Source organism: Lampris incognitus, chromosome 3 (assembly GCF_029633865.1).
Source record: "Lampris incognitus isolate fLamInc1 chromosome 3, fLamInc1.hap2, whole genome shotgun sequence".
In the NCBI taxonomy this organism is placed as follows: Eukaryota; Metazoa; Chordata; class Actinopteri; order Lampriformes; family Lampridae; genus Lampris; species Lampris incognitus.
In genome coordinates, this window is record NC_079213.1 from 68,111,014 (window position 1) to 68,129,977 (window position 18,964).

General features: G+C 42.5%; 1 protein-coding gene across 1 annotated transcript in view; it reads right to left on the reverse strand.

The window, feature by feature from the left end:
• sgip1a (SH3GL interacting endocytic adaptor 1a) overlaps window positions 1-18,964 on the reverse strand; it is a 104,734-nt gene that overhangs the window by 49,961 nt on the left and 35,809 nt on the right. Inside the window, exons 3-5 of the mRNA XM_056276475.1 lie at window positions 2,089-2,152; window positions 1,278-1,302; window positions 578-634 (exon numbers count right to left, since the gene is read on the reverse strand). Of these exons, the coding sequence (XP_056132450.1) occupies window positions 578-634; window positions 1,278-1,302; window positions 2,089-2,152 (146 nt within the window). The remainder of the gene's footprint in view (window positions 1-577; window positions 635-1,277; window positions 1,303-2,088; window positions 2,153-18,964) is intronic.

Sequence of the window (18,964 nt, forward strand, 5' to 3'; positions counted from 1 at the left end):
AATGGAGCTTAACCTACACCGTTTACCTATAATCATGACAAATGTTGACACCCTTTCTTGATAGTACCTAATATTTACAGCCTCCTGTGTCTGTTAATCTGTCAATATCCTACTGACCAATATGAGATCTAGATCTTGACTTATATAGCAGTCAAATGTCATAAGACTAAAAAAAAAAGCCTCAAAGTAAATGCTTGTAAACTACATGTAATTACAATCTCCCATTGCTCGAGTTACTTTCCTGACAGCAAAAATAAAATGACTCATTCAGAATATGCAACTTTTCACGGTGCATAATCTTTTAAATCTGTAATTTCAACAAATCTGTCAAGAATATATTGACTTAGCTATAATAGCCACAATGACTCAATAGCCATAATAGCCTTAACTAATCAATACTGCTGGCAGCAGCAGTAGATTATGGTGGAAGTACACTACGATTCTCAATACACATCTCACCATGACAATAACACAAGAAAGTGTCATAAAAAGGAAGCATGCTGATAGGACATTAAACTTGTGGGTAACATACTGATTTAAAAAAAATTTAAAGGATAAATTCCTTGCTTTTGCTTACATATCTGTCCCAGTCAATCTCTCCATAGAAACCATTGGGGGCCCCGTTGGTCTTCTTCTGGGACTAAGAATAAAATACGTGCATAACATAATGAATAGCACACTAAATAGTGGAAGTATACAAGAGCAATAAAGTCACGTATTGCTACACTACCACTAGATGAGCGTCTACTCTATGTTAGCACAGATCCTGGAAAAGACTACAATGACCCCCCCATATACTGCTTTGAGATTTAGACCACAACGCTACACCATAAATGAGGCAGATGAACTTTTCAGAGGGTTTTTCAAACCTCTTTGCCAATGAAAGTATGGCCGCGGCAGCAAAGCTGGAAACTGGCTACGGCAGGAAATGCTGTTTTGTGTTGTATGTGTCCAAATACAAGCTCTACTACACACATACATACTACACTACAGCTACAAGTCTACTGTGAAGGAGGACGTGAACATGTTCAGTACCGATTCAACCTCTAGAGGCTCCTGGCAGGTGAAACAGACAAGAAAATGGAAACGGATTACGATTTACACCTGTTTTTGAGTGTTGCTTCATACATGAAGAGTAAATACTGTGTATTTTGCGTGGTTTTTACATCATTTATTTCCAATTTATCCAGATAAAACATATGGTATGCCAGACATGTGGAAGACAATTAATGGGCAGAATTAGCCATTTGAAATGATTAAGCTTTTCTGATACTCACGCCCCCATCTCTGTCTGGGGAGCCCCTGTGAAGAGAGAAATGAAAGCGGGGGAAATGAGAGAGAGCAGAGACCGGAGATGGTAAAAGAGGGGGGGGGGGGCAAAGAAATCATGAGGCTCTTGATTGTACTTAATTGAATAATTGGTTAATATGGGATTGGTGAATTAATGTGCTGCTCTTCATTTTGAAGCCAGGGTTGAAGGTTTCCGTATCAAACCTCTCCTGTTTCCAGTCATGTGCGTCACTGTGACTGGAAACAGGCCGTGTAAGGAATCCGTGGACACCGGCGCATCTCTGATATATATTCTCTGCACCACTGCACTTTATCACCTCTTATTTCACCTGTATAAGCCATCCTTGTGCATACAGCTGAAGATTGTTGTGTTGTAGTGTTATTCTATGTTAAGTACACTGAGAGAGCCACGAAACCAGAGTCAAATTCCATGTTTGGGCAAACCTACATGGCCAATAAACACGATTCTGATGCTGGTATAAACGAAGGCCAAGCCTACTTAAACTCAAGACTTAACTCTACGGGAATATTCATGGGTGGTGGAGGGTAGTACCTGAGCTATAGTTGAAAGAATAGTACTATTTGGGGGGGGGGGGGGTTGGCTCTTTGTGTACGTTGTTTTTCTGCAATTTGCGTACATTGTGTTTGTGTCTTTTTTTCTTTTCTTTTTTTCCATCCTAAAAAGATACCCGATTCTGTGTGAGGTTTCCGCTGCATTGTGGACATTTTCAGCAGTAGAAGCAGACAGATGCTTTCTGTTTTGACAGTCACCAGACAAGCAGGAGAAACACAACTTACGTGGAATCATTGTCCTTCTCTTTCTTCCGTATCCCGAAGGCCTTCCTGGTACGTTTTTTCAGTCCTGAGGAGAAAGCAGAGGAGAGAGGTGATATATTGAGCGAGACACTCTAAAAACTCTTTGCACAATATATTTTGTGTGTGTGTGTGTGTTTGGGATCAGCCGTCCAGCATCTGAGGGACACACCTATGAGCCCGCGGATTAAAAGCAAGACTTTCATGTATAATTGAGTGACTGGCTATACAAGGGCAAGCAAACTCTTTTAGAGCTGAAACATCATCATGGTCAATACTGGTGCAAATAGGGCCTCACAATTCTCAAGGCTTTCCGCTCATAACAACATTTAGCGATCTATATAAATTGATAGCCAAACAACAGAAATAAACACTACAGCCTTGGGAGTTACCAAGGGACCCGGTGGATCACACAGTGGGTTATGAAATCAAAAACAGAAAAAAAAAACATGTATTGGTTTGATTCGCCACATTGAAAAGGAAAATTGGGGACAAAAAAACCCCCACAAAGGGCGGGGCATCCGGGTAGCGTGGCGGACTGTTCCGTTGCCTACCAACACGGGGATCACCGTTTGAATCCCCATGTTCCCTCCGGTTTGATCGGGCGTTCCTACAGACACAATTGGCCATGTCTGCAGGTGGGAAGCCGGATGTGGGTACGGGTCCTGGTCACTGCACTAGTGCCTCCTCTTGTCGGTTGGGGTGCCTGTTCGGGGGGAGGGGGGCATTGGGGGGAATAGCGTGATCTTCCCACGTGCTACGTCCCCCTGGTGAAACTCCTCACTGTCAGGTGAAAAGAAGTGGCTGGCGACTCCACATGTATCAGAGGAGGCATGTGGTAGTCTGCAGCCCTCCCCGGATCGGCAGAGGGGATGGAACAGAGATCGGAATGGCTCGGAAGAGTGGGGTAATTGGCCGGATACAATTGGAAAGAAAAAGGGGAGGGGGGAAATCCCCCCCCAAAAAAAACAGCAAAGGGCTGCTCTGCTCATCAAACTCATGTTAATGTGCTTTTCAACAGGCCACTGAACCCCAAACTGCACCAGTGCAGCTTGGACCCAAAAAAAATGACATCAACAAAATCATGACCCTCTATGGGAAGTCAACATCACTGCCTTTTTCTCTACACACCATGCTTCTGCCAAAAGTGAAAACTAACGTAGTCAGTTTCAGTAGGAAAGGCTGTGTGAGCAGGAGAACGTCAATTTCTCTGTCAATATAGTACACAGCAAGTCTTTTATTGCTACATTCGACTACATTACCCATCAGTACTGATTGTAAATGCACAAAACCATCAGCAATACTTTCCTGTGCATCTCATATAGGTTCAAAGAGGGACGAACAAGGAAACTCAGAATTTAAAGAAGCTACAAGGTAAAAAAAAACAAACCATTATTATGCTAAAAAATTTTTTTTTAAAAATCTCAAAAGCCCCTGACCAATACTCCCAGTCCATTCTCCCACTGGGTATTTCTTTTCTCACATTCTCTCCCTAATTGTTAACTCATCACTGCATGACCCATAATCCATCTCTCTGGCTTCCCACACACATTCAAAAAGAGACGCAGAGTGGGAACCCGATGCTCCCCCTGACACACACACACAGAGTATCTTTTTCCTGCCTCAAGCCTGGTCAAATTCAACACCTGTGTCCCCACTCATGAATTAGAGACAAATGTCATCACAATACATGAATAATCAACGTGTGTGTGTGTGTGTGTGTTTGCGTGCATCCATTTGTGTGTGAGTGTGTGTGTATGTGTATCCAGGGCTGCTATGGGGGGGAGGGGCTGTGAGAATTTGACATGCGAGGCCCTGCTCATTGACATGCATGCGCATGAATCATGGTCACACGCACATAGCTATTCTAGTTCTACCGCATGTGTAATCTCGGTGCAATACATTTTTAACAAGTAGACTAATACGGCATCATCAAGCACATAGTCTCAGCTGGGACTTTTCCCCATTATAGTCTTTCAGATTACTTTATTGTCCATTAAATTTACAAAAAACGGAAATTTGTCTTTGGCACCGGGAAATGGGACAACACACAACAATACACAACGCTACACAATAGTTACACATAAGGTCATCTGAAATTTTAAACTGACTGAGTGGCAAGTGGCAGCAATAGTTATGATGGGATTTTTCTTCCATTAGCATGTAACGCTGCCATAACCATCACATCAATACACACTACACAGCTGTACCTAACAACAAATACAAATGTATATCAAAATAGGTGATAGTGTTGGTTGCAGAGCAGCCTAAAAAAGGAGGGGGGTTAGGATAAAAGGAGGGGGCTTGGTAGAAATGGGTTAAAGAGTATTTGCGTGTGTGTGTGGTTGTGTGTAGGTGGGTGGGGAGCAGGCGAGTTCCAAGGGGACTATTTAAACAGGCTCTTATTGAGGACGGTCACAGCTGATGGAATAAAATACTTCTTGTAACCGTTCTTTCTGGGTATAGGGACTTTCAGTCTGCAGCCTGATGGCAGCAACTGAAATGCTGAGTGGAGAGGATGAGCGAGGTCATTGTAGATCTGGATTGCCTATTTGGTTGAAGATTGATAAAATGAGTCCTGGAGTTGGATTTGTTTGTGTCCAATGATCTTGCTGGCCTGGTTGAAACCTGGGTCAGTTTGTTCTTTTGCTTTACTGAGAAGTTTCTGTACCATGAGATGATGTGAGAACACTCTGTTAGTGATTTGTAGACCATGGACAGTGTGTACTAGTTAAAGCTCCTTCATTTCCTGTGAAGAGAGAAGTGCTGTCTTTCTTTCTTGTAGATGTAGTTGACATTGTCCTGAAAGGTGAGGCTGTGGTCAAATACTGTTCCCAAATATTTGAAGAAGTGGGTGACCTGCTCCACTTACTGGCCCTTTATGCTGACTGGCTTGTAGGTAGGCCCTGCACTCCTTGGTCTCCAATTGCCTACTAGACACAGCTTTCTAGTCTTGGTGACATTGAGGTCTAAGAAGCTGTCATCAAACCAAGACGCAAGGCTGTTGATGTACTTGCAGTAGGAAGCACTGTTCCTATCCTGATGGTAGGCAACCACAGCCATATCATCTGCATACTTAAGGGATAAGTCGCTGCTATTACACTGCACTTCATTTGTGTATATTGAGAATAGCAGCGGAGATAGTACACATCCCTGAGGGACACCTGTATTCAGAACAAGACAGTCAGAAGGGGTGTTGTTAATACAGACGCACTACAGTTGTTCTCTCAGGGATTCCCTGACCCAAAAGATCAGATTGCTGCTGATATTCAGGTCACACAGACGTTCTAAGAGGAGGTGGGGCTGGACTGTATTTAAAGCAGAAGAAAAGTCCATTAAAAGGAATACAGATATGAGTATTGGCTTGGTCTAGATGACAGTGGACTTTATCAAAGACAGTGAGTGTAGCATCTTCAACATCTTGATTAGTCCAGTAGGAAAACTGCATGGGGTCCACAAACTCAGCTGTTTGAGATGAAATTTCTTTACATATTAGATGCTCCATACATTTGCTAAGTAGATGTGTGAGGGCAATGGGTCTGAAGTCATTAAGGGATTTGGAATGAGGTGTTTTAGGTAGAGGGATGATGACCAATGTCTTCCAGGCCTGCGGGACAAAGCTTGTGCTGAGGAATATTTGGAACAGCTGGTTGAAGATAAATCCCAGTTGGGCCATACATTCCTTCAGAACCTCCCCCTTGAGTTGATCTGGGCTAGGAGCCTTGCAGGGGTTGACCGTTTGAAACACAGGGATGACCACACTCTCCTGCAGGATCACAGGGCAAGGGGTCATTCCAGTGCAGACAACCTCCCACTCATTACTGAAGTCTTGTTTATCAAATCTGGAATAAAATGAGTTCAGATTATTTGCAAGACTGAGGGGGGTCATCATATTGAGGGGCTGGTTTCTGCTGCCTGCCCATCATTTTGTTCCATCCTCTCCAGGCATCTCTTGCATTACCAGTTCTCAGTTTCTCCTCAACCTTGTCCTCATAGCCTGTCTATGCTTTTGTGATCATATGTCCTATCTCCTTGTTTAGCTCTTTTATTTTTTTGGGAATAACCCTGCAAAAACACTTTTTTCTTCAGATTTAGGTGATGTTTCAGTTCTTTGTTAACTCATGGTTCACTGTTAGGGTAGATTCTGACTTCCTTTGTTTTAATAACATAGTCTGCACAAAAGTTTATATATCTGGTCATTAATTAATTAAGTTTCCTTTATTAGTCCCCCTGGGGAAATTCAGTTACTGCAAATTAACCCATCCTAGCTGTGATCTGTGTAGCTAGGAGCAGTAATGATGTCATTCAGTAATTCATAATTATTTAGACAATCCAGGTCATTAAGAAATAAGTCCCACTCAGTAGCCTCAGAGTAGCCCCTCAACTCTTCCACTGAGTAATTTGACCAGGCCTAAATATGCTGGGCAGCAGGTTTAGCCCTTTTTAACAGCTGACGGTACTTTGGTAGGAGGTCGATGACATTATGATCTGACTGTCCAAGAGGAGGGCACGACCTAGACACATAGGCACCATCCACATTACCAACGTATTGATCTAGAGTTTTATTCAGCCTTGTCGGGCATGTTGCATACTGTTAAAGATTTTGCAAGCGTGGAGATCACACCTGTTGATGTCTTCAATAGGAAGACCAGATCATCAGCAGAATTACGCAGCACCTTGTTATTGCTGGAGGCTATGCGACGCGCCGCAAGTGCATAGTCTGGCCACTACTACATCAGAATTGATCCGTTTGAACTCGAAGGGCAGGTAATGTAGTCTGAATGAAACAGTCATTATTTCATAATGAGTGGAACAGTCAGTTTCCCGTACCACGATGTCTGTTGCCCAGCTGGTGTTTACAAACAAGCATAATCCACCTCTAACACTTTTCACTGTCTGTGTAAATCAAATCGGACGAACGAGTATTCCTCTTGATCGATGTTTTTTACATCCTCTGTCAACCACGTTTCAGTGAAGCAAATCGGGTTGGCAAATCCCTGTCAAGTTTGACAAAAACAGCAAATTTGTGCATTTTATTCTGTAGTGTTGGAACGTTAGATAGGGTTATTGCTGGTAGAGAGAACTGACTTCCCCTCCGTTTGAGTCAGTTCCAAATCCCCCTTCTGGCTCCTCGTTTTTTCTTTCCCCTTTGGATTTTAGGACGGGCTCATCGATATGGGAGGAAGATAATTTCAGGAAAGTTGAAGACAAGTTTTGGAGGAATCTGAATCCAGATCACTTTAATGAGTTTGAATCATGTTGTCACACACAATTGTCAGGTGTGGAGTTGTTACACATAAAAACTTGACACCGATTTTAATACAAACTTTTGCGCCAGGAACCTAGGTTTAGCACTCACACATGCACACCTCCATATCTCCTTTCAAAGAAAAAAAAATCAACTGTAAAACTTATTGGCTTTACATCATCGTGTCAGCTCAGTTGTCATTTTATTTTGGCGCGTTTACAATAAGCTACAATTCAATATTTCAGCCTACAATTCATTCAGATTTTAGATCATTTTCAGACCTGTCAGTACACATAGCCTATGGTCTCAGTCACATGCATATAGCTATTCACCATATCTCTGGAAGTGTTGACAAATTTGTCCTTCTTTTTCATTTTTTTTCCCTTTCTTAGCATCCAACTCATGTTTACAAGGTCGGTCGCGCTCTCGTGCAGCTGACATTGTTTCCCCTTCTTCCTCGCAGTGAGCAGCGAGATGGAGCACGCACTAAGTAACGACGCAATATCAAAAATTAAAAAAACCTGAATAATTTGTTGGATTTTTTTTCCTGCGACCTTAACAATGCATAATGGAACTGACACACAGGGATTTTGTTTTAGAAGCATGTTGGGTCAAGAGCAGTCATAAAAAATTATATATTAAACAAAAAAAAAACAACAACAACTGCAGGATTGCAGGCCAGGTGCGAGGCCCTGTGCAGTCGCACACCTTGCACAAGCCCATGCTATGGTTCTGAGTGCATGTGCAAATTCGATATGCATCATCTTGAGTTATCACAGTATTTCCAGGAAGGTATGCATCTGCTGCACGTACAAACATATCACTGGCTCTAACCAGTCTATAACCGAAACACAGTACAAAGAAACCTATCAGAGAGTACCCTAATTACAATGAATGACAAGAGCTCAGCTAAGTGCACCACATGTACGGTGTACTCAGCTTGGAGATACATCTATTTCCCCTTGGTTACATATCAATTTTGCTCCATTAGACTAAGTTCCTGAATCTGCCTGACTATACCCCAAACAGAAATTTAATCCAGAGATGCTTTCTTGAACAAAAGGGGCAAGAATTACCACTGCATTAATTCATTTCACGTACCCCCCTCCCCCATGCTGTATGAATGCCTGGTATGACATAGCATACAATAAAATGCAATGAAAAGATACCCACAATGCCAGATACACTCACAAAGCAAGAATGGACACTGCCACTGACAAAAGCTTGGTCTTGCAGAGCACAAAGATCTGTGTCCTTAAAGACCTACAGAACAGTCCCTGTTTGCATTCATATACCTGCAGCAATAGAGATATGTATTAGAGTACACTTTACAGGAAATGTGGCCTTCTGCTAGGCTACAGCACCAGCCTCTATACATATTTACCAAGGGCATGATACAGAACAAGATAAATAAATAAACAGCATGGAGCCCTGTTGTGAACGAGGGCATAACATAACAGTGATGGCAGCATATGCTAGAGTTGATTAATGAAAAAGAATAAAGGTATGCACACACTTAGAAAGACAGTGTTATTAATATTTGCATATTTGTCTGCATTTAAACAAAACAAAGAAAGAGGTCTTAAAATTGTACAATAAGTGGTGAAATGTGCTGTGTTTGGAGCCTCATGCAGTGTGTGTGTGTGTGTGTGTGTGTGTGTGTGTGTGTGTGTGTGAGAGAGACTGGGGGGGGGGACAGCTCTACCTAGTTGAGGGCAGTCCAGCGAGCGTCCGACGCTATGCCAGATTAAGTTATATATATACATATCCTACTTTTTCTGCTTAAGCAAACATCTGTTGATAGACCAGCGATTTAGTAAAATGTCGGCTTTTATAGTGAAGTGTTGCACTCTGCCTTGGTAGTTCATGGCACTACGGTTTTGTTAAACTGTCCTTGTTCACTGGTTTGTTTTTGTTTTTGGGGGGGGGGGTAAATTCCACTACAGAAACATTTTTATTCCTCATTCAGGTCATTGAAAGTAGTTAGTTAAAAAGTTACATATGCCATTTCTATATATCATTGTACGTACATAGTATTAGATATGTATGCACACAAGGATGGTATTGCTGCTACCACCTGCATTAAATCCCCCCCCCCAAAAAAAGGCATAAAAACAGGAACCTTTAAAATCAAAAATATTCCAGCCATTACTAACGAGGAAAAGCTTTGGTAAATACTAATAGTTTGCAAAACCTGATATGATGGCTAGCAATCGTTCCAATTACCCACTATGTACCCATAGATTGCTTCTCTAGACACAGTAATGCGTTAATTCTCACACAGATACAAAGAAACCATCAGATGCACAGACAAACGCCAGCGTGATTTAACACGATATAATAAAAGCCCATGCATGCAGAGCTGGCAGCTAAATCAAATTCTGTGACATGGAATTGAAAACACATGAAGGCGTATAGGCAGGGGTTAATTAGCAGTCAGAATAATAACAGTGTGTACAGTGCATACTGTTTAATGACTTAATGGCTTCCGTTGAGGGGGCTGCGAGCGGAAGTGCTAACGTGATTAGTGGTCTGTTTTAAAGACCTTGTAATGTAATTGAAGGAAAACACCACAGGACCTAGAGCCAAACACAGGGCAGGAGCTTGTCACCCGGCAAGTTCCAGGACGACTGTGGAGAGAGGGAGACACCGCTGAGCTGGTCATCCAAACTTGATTGTAAACTTGCGACACTGGGAACAAGCATTTTCAAAATATTTTCTCACAACGCTCTCACGGGGTGATATTTTGCCTTCCAATCTAACTTTAGGAAAAGCCACAGAGTCTAAAGACAAAGCAGGACAGGAGGGACACCAGCCTGTGTACCACACAGTCTTTCATTATAAAAGCTCTGTGAGTACCACCCCAAACACTACAGGAAGAGGTTAGTGCCCACACTGCCTTAAATAAGTTAGTGAAGCCACCAAGAAACTACAGGAAATATGAAGAAAATGCCCTTTTTTACCCTTATTACCAGTATTGTGCACGTTCACACGTCACAAGAGCCAGCTCAAAGTTCAGTTCACACTGATTAAAATGAACTAGTTCGCGCCCAAGTCCACAGTCCCAAAAAGGAACTAGATGACGTTCATCGCTTCCACTTTTTTTTAAATGAGCTGCTCTGAAGGTCGGATGCCTCAACTTGCTGCGTCGTTCAAATTCGTTGCTGACATTCGGACTTGTTTTTCAGACCCAGTGGGCACAATTTGTTCATAAAACTCCTTCAAATATTCATATATATCCACATGAACTGGCTTCAGCAGTACCGACAGCTGCATCTGAATTGCCCTAGCATTAGGCACCCAGGGTGCCATAAATTTTGAGGTGCTGTAAAACATAGTGTGTGAGCGTTGTTAACTCTCGCCAACTCTCTCATGTTCACATTCATTAGTTGCAAATGGACACATTCAGTTCCCCAAAAAGCACGAGCGTGTTTGTGCACAACACTGCCTAGCACACTAGTTGGCTATAAGAAAATGCTCACTTGAAGCCCAAGAGTCGGTAAAGCAGGAGAGAAAGCTCAGCATCAGTATACAGAGATGCACCAGAGAGGCTAAAAGTGCCGGGTTAAAAGAAAAGTCTCATGGATTGTTAGTGAGCTGCTAATGAGCACTTTCATGGATGGTTGACTTCACTTGCCTAGATTTTACCAACTCATTTCAGGACATACCGTGAACTGACAACCTGTTCTTTAGCACTAAACCCAATAGGCTACTCTAAATCTGTGGTTTTCACTCTGTTCGTCTCGGACCGGACCCCCGGTACTGCTGGTTGACTATCCTGCCAGGTGCTTAATTACATACAACTGTTGTTTCAGGTATTCCGTCCATCTAAGCAGAAGTTGTGTCTGAACTGTTCATTCTGCAAACTAATGATATGCAAATTTTAGTTAATTTTAGTTCAATTTTAACCTTGCTCCCTTGCTGGGAGCTTAAATGGTCACAAAATCCCATAATTCTTCGCTGTTAGCCGTTTCTGTAAAAACGCCCAGCCAGGGGAAGATTTTCCAAGTCAGTTTGGCGTACAGCGAAACGAGAGGAGGCACAGGCAGCATCGGTACATTCAAATGTATTTTTTCATCAACATCGTGATAAAAGGTGTTTTTAGCTTAATTCAAAAGTGACAACATCCATGTTACAAAGGTTCACTCACTTCCACTTGGATATGAGTCTGCCAATTGTAACCTTCATTCCCCAATAGTATGCAGTATACACTACATGCTTTTAGTAGGCGATACCATTTCAGACACTGCTAGTGAGTTTTTAGACCTGTAACAAGGGAATATTGCCATCAGCCTGGCAGAATAGAAAATCGGCACAAAAGGAGTCCTTGAAGACTGTCGGCCTATTGAGAAACACTGCTCTAAATGGCATCAAAACAAGCAAGGAATTATCAGCCACTTTTCAACCAAAGGCCCAAATGAGAGCTTCAGGTGTTGCCATATGGCAACAACACTAGAAAAGGACCACTGCTGTTTTTGGATCTGGATAAAGGCAAAGCAACATGTTATTTTAGCATGAGCCGAGATATTAAACACAATCCAATAAAGGCTCCTGATAGTCTTTTCATATAAAAGCATATGTGGTGCAAAGAAAAGCAGCTTTAACTACATTTAACAACTTTTAAACCATTCCTTCTACTAGATCTTTTCTAGAAAGTGGACTGCAAAGATTACACTTGATGAAAGCTGAGAAAGGAACACAGTCAGTCAAGCTGTCTGTTATTTTTTCCCATTTAAGACACTGAGATAAACATTGCATTAGCATGTGATACCAAGTAGGAAGTCCAATGTATTGCCTAAGCTTGCATGTCAGAAGAACATAATGTGAGTGAGGGCGGCATTAAACAAGGTAGGAAAATGGCTATAGTCAAAGCGGCCTGTCCAGGGTGTCTCCCCGCCTGCCGCCCAGTGACTGCTGGGATAGGCTCCAGCATCCCTGCAACCCTGAGAGCAGGATAGGTGGTTCAGATAATGGATGGATGAATGGATGGATGTACATACATCAAAAAAGGGATGTATTGGTGTCTATTCACGTGTATTTAGGACATTTTAAAAAAAACAAACCAACGCTTTAAAAAGCCTCACATCAGTAGGTCTCTCAGATTTATCTAAAACTGCTTGGCTTGAATAAAATGTACACTCTTGAGCTAAACTTTGAGTGCTTTTACCACCTCACTCTCTTTCTCTAATGTACCTTTATGTTATATTGTGTTCTAGATTTGGTTGTGTGTGCAATGTACACTACCGTTCAAAAGTTTGGGATCACCCAAACAATTTCGTGTTTTCCATGAAAAGTCACACTTATTCACCACCATATGTTGTGAAATGAATAGAAAATAGAGTCAAGACATTGACAAGGTTAGAAATAATGATTTGTATTTGAAATAAGATTTTTTTTACATCAAACTTTGCTTTCGTCAAAGAATCCTCCATTTGCAGCAATTACAGCATTGCAGACCTTTGGCATTCTAGCTGTTAATTTGTTGAGGTAATCTGGAGAAATTGCACCCCACGCTTCCAGAAGCAGCTCCCACAAGTTGGATTGGTTGGATGGGCACTTCATTGAGCAGATTGAGTTTCTGGAGCATCACATTTGTGGGGTCAATTAAACGCTCAAAATGGCCAGAAAAAGAGAACTTTCATCTGAAACTCGACAGTCTATTCTTGTTCTTAGAAATGAAGGCTATTCCATGCGAGAAATTGCTAAGAAATTGAAGATTTCCTACACCGGTGTGTACTACTCCCTTCAGAGGACAGCACAAACAGGCTCTAACAGGTACTATTTAATGAAGATGCCAGTTGGGGACCTGTGAGGCGTCTGTTTCTCAAACTAGAGACTCTAATGTACTTATCTTCTTGCTCAGTTGTGCAACGCGGCCTCCCACTTCTTTTTCTACTCTGGTTAGAGCCTGTTTGTGCTGTCCTCTGAAGGGAGTAGTACACACCGGTGTAGGAAATCTTCAATTTCTTAGCAATTTCTCTCATGGAATAGCCTTCATTTCTAAGAACAAGAATAGACTGTCGAGTTTCAGATGAAAGTTCTCTTTTTCTGGCCATTTTGAGCGTTTAATTGACCCCACAAATGTGATGCTCCAGAAACTCAATCTGCTCAAAGAAGTGCCCATCCAACCAATCCAACTTGTGGGAGCTGCTTCTGGAAGCGTGGGGTGCAATTTCTCCAGATTACCTCAACAAATTAACAGCTAGAATGCCAAAGGTCTGCAATGCTGTAATTGCTGCAAATGGAGGATTCTTTGACGAAAGCAAAGTTTGATGTAAAAAAAATCTTATTTCAAATACAAATCATTATTTCTAACCTTGTCAATGTCTTGACTCTATTTTCTATTCATTTCACAACATATGGTGGTGAATAAGTGTGACTTTTCATGGAAAACACAAAATTGTTTGGGTGATCCCAAACTTTTGAACGGTAGTGTATATGGTTGTGTATGTGCGTGTGTATGCATGGTTTTGGTTATCCAGCCTCAAGCGTTCTGTGTCTTTGTCCATATCAACCAAGAAATTACTTGCTTTCCGACTCAACTTGAAAAGATGATAATCGGCAGCTACGGGATAAAAGATCTGCAGGTGAGACACGCAGACATGGAAATGCAATGGATGCACATCTGCAGATGCGCACACAGCACGCCACCGCACTCTCAGAATAAGTTCTATTTCTGGGCAAGGGCAGCAGAAGTGGTTTAATGAGCTGTTCCAAAGGAGGACAGCTGGACAGGCACTTTATCAGCCAAACAAACAGTGCTTAAGGCTGTGCTGCCAGCCATAGCAGGCCAGACCCAGCCGGGCCACTCCACACAGTGAATGGGTGACCTACGCTGCTGTGCATAATAAGCAGACAGGAAGACAATACAAGCATTGAGATTAGGAATTAGTAGTATTGCACGTGTCGAGTAAAAACTGTGATGCTCATGGTTTCTTGAAACTATCGTTGCAAGTTCGAGCACGTAGGGAATCATGAAAATCTAATTCATCCCTTCAGCATTCTACCAACTTACCATGCAATGACCAGGAAAGCAAGGGTGGCAGTTAAGCAATGAAGGTTATCACACTGTTATGTCTACTAGAGGACTCGCGTATTTCAGATGTTTTAAACAGAAAGCAAACAACGTAAATGCAAAATGAAAGTAATTCTGCACGCAAGACAGCCAGTGAACTGAAAGAATAATTTTAGTTTCCGCAAATATGCAGTTTTTTTCAAATTGATTTAGGAAGTGACAAAACGATATGTAGTTAAGTAGGTAAGTAGTAGGTTTTATTATTTGCTCCCAGAGGGGCAATTGTTGGGTAGCAGCGGCAACATTTAAACACACAAACGCCCCACAGAACATATATGCAATAACAGGGTCTTGATTATGAAGTTTTGTGGTGTTATATCCACAATCTCTATGATTTGTGAGTATGAGATGTGAGGTCTGGAATCTTAATCCTAACTCTATTGCTCAAAATGCTGTGTAATGGTTGTTAACGTGACACACACTAAAGTAGGTGTGTAGCAGTCTACACAGGTACTATGTGCGAGGGATGGGAGGCTGCATGATGAGAGGGAAAAGAGTTGCGGGTATTGCGTTATGCTGGGAAAAGCATGTGGACATAATGACAGACAGGCAGACAAACGGGTAGATAACGAGACAGACAGGACAACAGCCAGGCATGTAGATGGACTGACAGGGGGACACACAGACAAGCAGATGGGGAGAAGGGTAAAAAAAAAAAGGCTAACTGACAGATAAACAAGTGGACAGACATGTAAACAAGCAGGCGGGCAGCCAGCCAATATGGTGCTGTAGATGGGCAGGATATGGAAATAGGCAGGAGGACAGATATGTGAACAGGCAGAATGAGATATAGACAGGCAGAAAGAGAGAGAGAGACAGGCACAGGAGGAGGCTCCACTGATGGCGTGATTCATACTTAAGTCATGGAAGCAGAGGGAGGAGGCAGGTGAGCAGAGAGATGTTGCTGAAGACTAGCTGATACCAAAAAATAAAAAAGAAATCACATCATCCCCATGATTTGATAACACGTTCACAGAAAAAAAAAGAAAACCACACATATTACAAATGGACACGTGCATCTGATCTGAGCCCCCCCCACCCACACACACAAAACACACTACACTACATGCCATGTGGAGGAATTTGAGGCTCTGACACAGCTATTAAAGGAGAAAAAAGAGGAAGGAGCAGAGTTTAACTGCAGAACAGTCTGAGCAAACATGCTTGATATTTTACAGCAATCCGCTGACCTTTTCTCACCAAATGTGTGGAATTAATCTGTAATTAAAAACTACTGAAGCGGAGACACGCATAGTTCAACGAATTGCACAGGACAAACTGACACACATCGCACAAGGACAAACCTGGACTCCACCTATAATACAGAGCGAGTGCAAGCACAAACAATCGGGCCGCTAACTACACTAGGTTGACTCTTAGTGCTTTTTCATCAGCCGGAGTCTATGCAGCTCCACTAGCATGATATTGGAGAGGAGACCAAAGAAGAAGAGCTGCCCGTGAGCGTGTCTCTTTTCATTAACTAGCAGAACAAACAGAAAGCCTAAGGCAAAGCATCGAGTCACTTAGATGAACCCAGGGAATGGGCACCAAAAGCCATCACCCTGCCACTATTTGTGTGTACTGCATATGTGTATGTTCCAGTGAGCTTGTATGTGCATGCATGCATGGGTGTGTATGAGACAGTGTGAGTGAGACAGTATGTGTACGAGACCAAAGAAAGACAGAGGATCAGCGTCTGTGGTTGTCTGTATTTGTGTGTACATACATTAGTCTGCAAATACTACAATTAGGCACAGTAGCATCCAGGTGGCTGCATACTGAGCTGTCAACCTTACAGAGCACCAGCACATACACACAAGCAAATTTCCCTCGCTAACTGCGTGGACCTTTAAAAAATTTTTCAGTAAGTGACGTCATCCACCTCCCAGGAAAGTGGGTCAGAGCCAGAAACCATACAGTAGCAAAATAACAGTTGGGGTGGCTATGAACAAACAAGGTTTTTGGCCGCCAGGATAATGGGGATGCGTCCATCTGTCCGACAGCTCCTTTTACACTCTATATCTCTGCCTATGTCCCCCACCCCCCACCTTGATCTCCATCACTCCCCTGCATCTCAGTGCTGCTCTGTCACCCTTAACAGCTGGCACACATTCACAGGCTCCATATAGCATCAACCAATGGCTGGATGGATTTGACTATTTTACATCATCTGTTCAGAACAGACCACATGAATGGCATGTGTGTTATTACAAACAATGCTCGGAGTATTGTTTTCAACAATAGCTGGAATTAAAACAATGGTGCTTCCCGTCTCTCAGTGGCTTTAAACTGCAACTGCTTGTGAGAGGATCAGAGAATTTCTCTGAAGTGTGAGGCTGAGTTTTGAAACCTCTGAAAAAAAGATCATGCAAAAAGTGACAGAAGGGACCAAAGACAGGTTTTCCATTTGCAGCACAATATGATTGGCCCTTCCCTTTATGTCAGTGTTTTTGGATGGGGCTGCAAGGTGCTCCATGTGATGATGCACAACAGTGTATTGCCCCTGCCCTGTTGTATAATTTGACTGAAGGAAAACCAAGCGCCCGATAAATGTGTGCCAGCCAGCGCTGAGTTTTAACAGCTGAAGGGTTTCGTACTGTACAGCCCAATTCTGCACCTACTGCCTTCAGTTCTCACTTGCTTTTAGGACTGAAGTAATATGTTTTCCACACAAGCTGCAAAAGGTCATAGACGTTCTCAATCATTGGCACTGACCTTTGAGTGCATAGCATTGCCAGTTCCAGACAATGAGGCAGACAGTGGAAGGACAGGACTTGTTCACCTAGATATCACCTCTGAAATGTGCCCCTATTCCCCCTGTTGCACCAATGTTAACACTTGCACCATCCGCTCCAAAAGCACTCATTTTGTGCACCCACCAGTTTGGATTGGGTGAATCAGCATTTTCAAACAGTGACTTGTAGTATTTAAGGTTCCTTCTGCATGACTGTGATCATGTTCAGCCAACCCCCCTAGACGGGTCCCAGCTGTTCCATCAGGTAAGTGCCTCCAGTATACAATAACATTGTCTTTTCCTGAGACATCTGGTCCACAATCACTTATAACAGAGATGTAATTTGCCTTTGAAGCCTCCTCCAGCACACTGCTTTGCAATTCATCTGTAATGCAACCTACAAAGTGTGACATGCCGTATCATTATCACGTCTTTGACACATCCATGCAATTCTTCATCATCAACAGAATCTGAGAACTAAACTTTGAGAATGGTATTTCTTCCACTGCAATTATGTAGGCTGTGATGAATTTTATTTTCTATCCCCTCATCTCTTTTTCTGCGACTTTATCACCAGCACGTTGCACTGCTTTCACTATTGGGGTGGCACGAGAGGCGGATCGAGCGATGACACAATCCCTGCCGTTCTTATGTTTTTACTGTCACCATGCTTGGTGTTCTTTTTTCTCTTATTGTTCACAGTAGTTGAGTTTGTATTGTGCAGCACAACTTGCACTGAATTTGAACTATACACAAGGCTCAGCGTTTTTGGTTTTTATTTTTCAAAGCCATCCACCATGCCGAATTTCGCCACAAGAGGACACTGTTACATAACCTCACACAAACAGGAACAACTTTTGGCTCAGTGGAAACATAAAATCCGGGTGAAAATCAGTTTAAAAATCTGGGTATTTTTTGGTGAAAATCGGTAAAAACCAAAAACACAGCCTTGGCTATACAGTACAGTGGGAATTGAGTTTGTAATGCATAGTAGCTGAATTAACTTAAGAGTAGGTGAGAAGGGGTGGGAAAAAATAAGTGTATACTTCTTCCTACTCCTTTTCCAACATGTAACAAATAATCTGATGCATACGGAGATTTGTTCGCCGAGTTTGATGTGTGGATTTGTTGATCACTTCAAATTATTGCCAATGGCTTATCTGTATGCGATATCCTGCTTATTTACATGTTCGAAAGAAATCATCATCATCATGCTTCTCACGGTTTCATTTGTAAAATCACACGAACCGGTAATGAACTCTGTTTTACCAGCAATCTCTTGTACTACTTGAGCACAAAATGCAGTACATTTTCCCCTTGCGATAACGTGACCGGGCAAACTCTTGTAGCCAGGCTGATTTATACTGTCTTGCAGGGATGGGAGCCACAGGGACGGGAGAGAAAGACACTTGCTGCAATCGGTTATCATCATCTGTAAAGGACTGCATGCACACTGATTGAATCAGGCTGGGATGACTCAAATGTCACTTGAGAACTTTCACTTCCAAGTTGGTCTCAACATCGTTGGGATCTGATGTAGAGGAGGCTGGGTTTGGATGGAGAGGGGGTTAGAAAAAGTTGGATATTTTTCATTTGTGCATTACGTTTTCATGCCAGTTGGCGAACGTTAGCTAACTACAGTGTTGTAGTACTCGAGTCCAGGACTCAGACTCGACTCCAGGACTCAGACTTGAGTCCGACTCGAGTCCTCGTGACTCGACTTGGACTTGAAGCACTGATTACTTGGACTTGGACTCAAGCATTGGCTGCATTTGGACTCGGAAGTTGGAGATGAGGACTCGGA